The following is a 1,525-nucleotide window of genomic DNA, read 5'->3' as shown; positions in this document are numbered from 1 at the left end:
CACACACACACACACACACATACACACGTACGCACACACGTATACACCCCCCCCCACACACACACACACATCTGTACACGCAAATATTGTAGCAAACAAAGGCACGTCTGCGTACTTTTACGCGCATTTCTATACACTCAAGCACGCAACACGTCTTTATTCTTTTACCCGCTGTCGCTCATCCATATATTTGGATAGTTGCCTGGCGCTCTGGTGCAGTTTTCCCCTTTCTTTCCTATTAAACGTACATCGTCCTTATCTGAAGTTCTGCTCTCCTTCTTTTCTTTGTATGTTGCTTTCTAGTAACCCCTCTAATCTCTGACACTTGTGTGACTTAATTGTGTCGCAAGTGCTGCACAACTATTACTATTTTAAAAAAAACCCAAACCTTTCATCCATCCCCACCTGTCCGTCGGTTCTTACATTCGTTCATTTCTGATGATTTTCCAGGAGGAACTGGATCGGCTGGCAGCGGAGATCACCCAAGGCCTCAACTACAACAAAACCAACGGGCACTACCACCATCACCACCACCACCACCACCCCCACCAGCAGCAGCACTCGGCATCCCACCACGGCCACCCGCCCGCCGCCCATCCGCCACAGCCGCCCCAGCATCACCATCACCCGCACCACCACCATCACCACCCACAACAACAACATCCGCAACAGCAGCAGCATCTCCTCACAGTCACGCCCGGGGGCGGAGGCGAAGATGGCGGCGAGACGGACTCGGCGTACTCGGACAACGCGTCACTTCCATCGTCTGAGTCGTTCACGTCAATGGCGACCGTGTCCTCGTCTGCTGACACGACCTCCTCCTCGTCCGGCGAGACGTGCAGCATGAGCAGCGCCCTGTGCGGGCCCGCGCACGCCGAGGTGAGTCAACTTACAATTAAAGAAACAAATAGTAGAAAAGAAATTAAATGGTATGGTTTGACGCTCCTATGAACACTATGGGGTTGTTTAAGTTGCGGGACCTCCGAGTTTAAAGTCCATCTCCAAAAAGACCGAGCCAAATGGGAAATTCTTGTAAAGTGCTTTTCCCAAGGACAAAACGTCGGACCGAGCTGAGGTTCGAACCCTTGAACCCCGCAATCTCACGATTACGAGTCAGATAGCCTGACCACTTGGCCATCGACGCCACATGGATAAATAGATACACCGATACATATACTATAATATACTTTAATAATGATCCCTGTTAGGGGAACATTTTATTACAACACATACATTCACGCACACACACACACACACACGCACACGCTCACGCACACACACGCACGCACGCACGCTCGTGCAAACGACTTGGGTTTGAGTAGGCCTACCGGCGGGGCGTGTTCGAATTTGGTAGCTCCGGATCTCTGTGCTCTGCTTTGGAGGGACGCGAGGCAATCCGCATTTCTCAGTTTCTGAATAAGGTTTATGTGTTGGAAAAGGCATGATCTGTTGCACTCAAGTGACGAAAATGGATGTGCAGATAAGTGGGAGGACATGGAAAAGGATAAAGAGGTTAGTGCATGAC

The 1,525-nt window shown here is 50.6% G+C and overlaps 1 protein-coding gene across 1 annotated transcript in view; it reads left to right on the top strand.

The window, feature by feature from the left end:
- Positions 1-528: 528 nt before the first annotated feature.
- The window catches only part of LOC101857907 (ras-associated and pleckstrin homology domains-containing protein 1), a gene marked incomplete at its 5' end in the record, with an annotated part of 27,418 nt that continues 26,421 nt past the window's right edge, over positions 529-1,525 (top strand). Inside the window, 1 exon segment of the mRNA XM_013088641.2 lies at positions 529-879. Within this exon segment, the coding sequence (XP_012944095.1) occupies positions 529-879 (351 nt within the window).

This window comes from Aplysia californica, unplaced genomic scaffold (genome assembly GCF_000002075.1).
Source record: "Aplysia californica isolate F4 #8 unplaced genomic scaffold, AplCal3.0 scaffold00780, whole genome shotgun sequence".
Lineage (NCBI taxonomy): Eukaryota > Metazoa > Mollusca > Gastropoda > Aplysiida > Aplysiidae > Aplysia > Aplysia californica.
The sequence above is the reverse complement of the archived record's forward strand: the minus strand, read 5'-3'. Positions and strand labels throughout refer to the sequence as shown.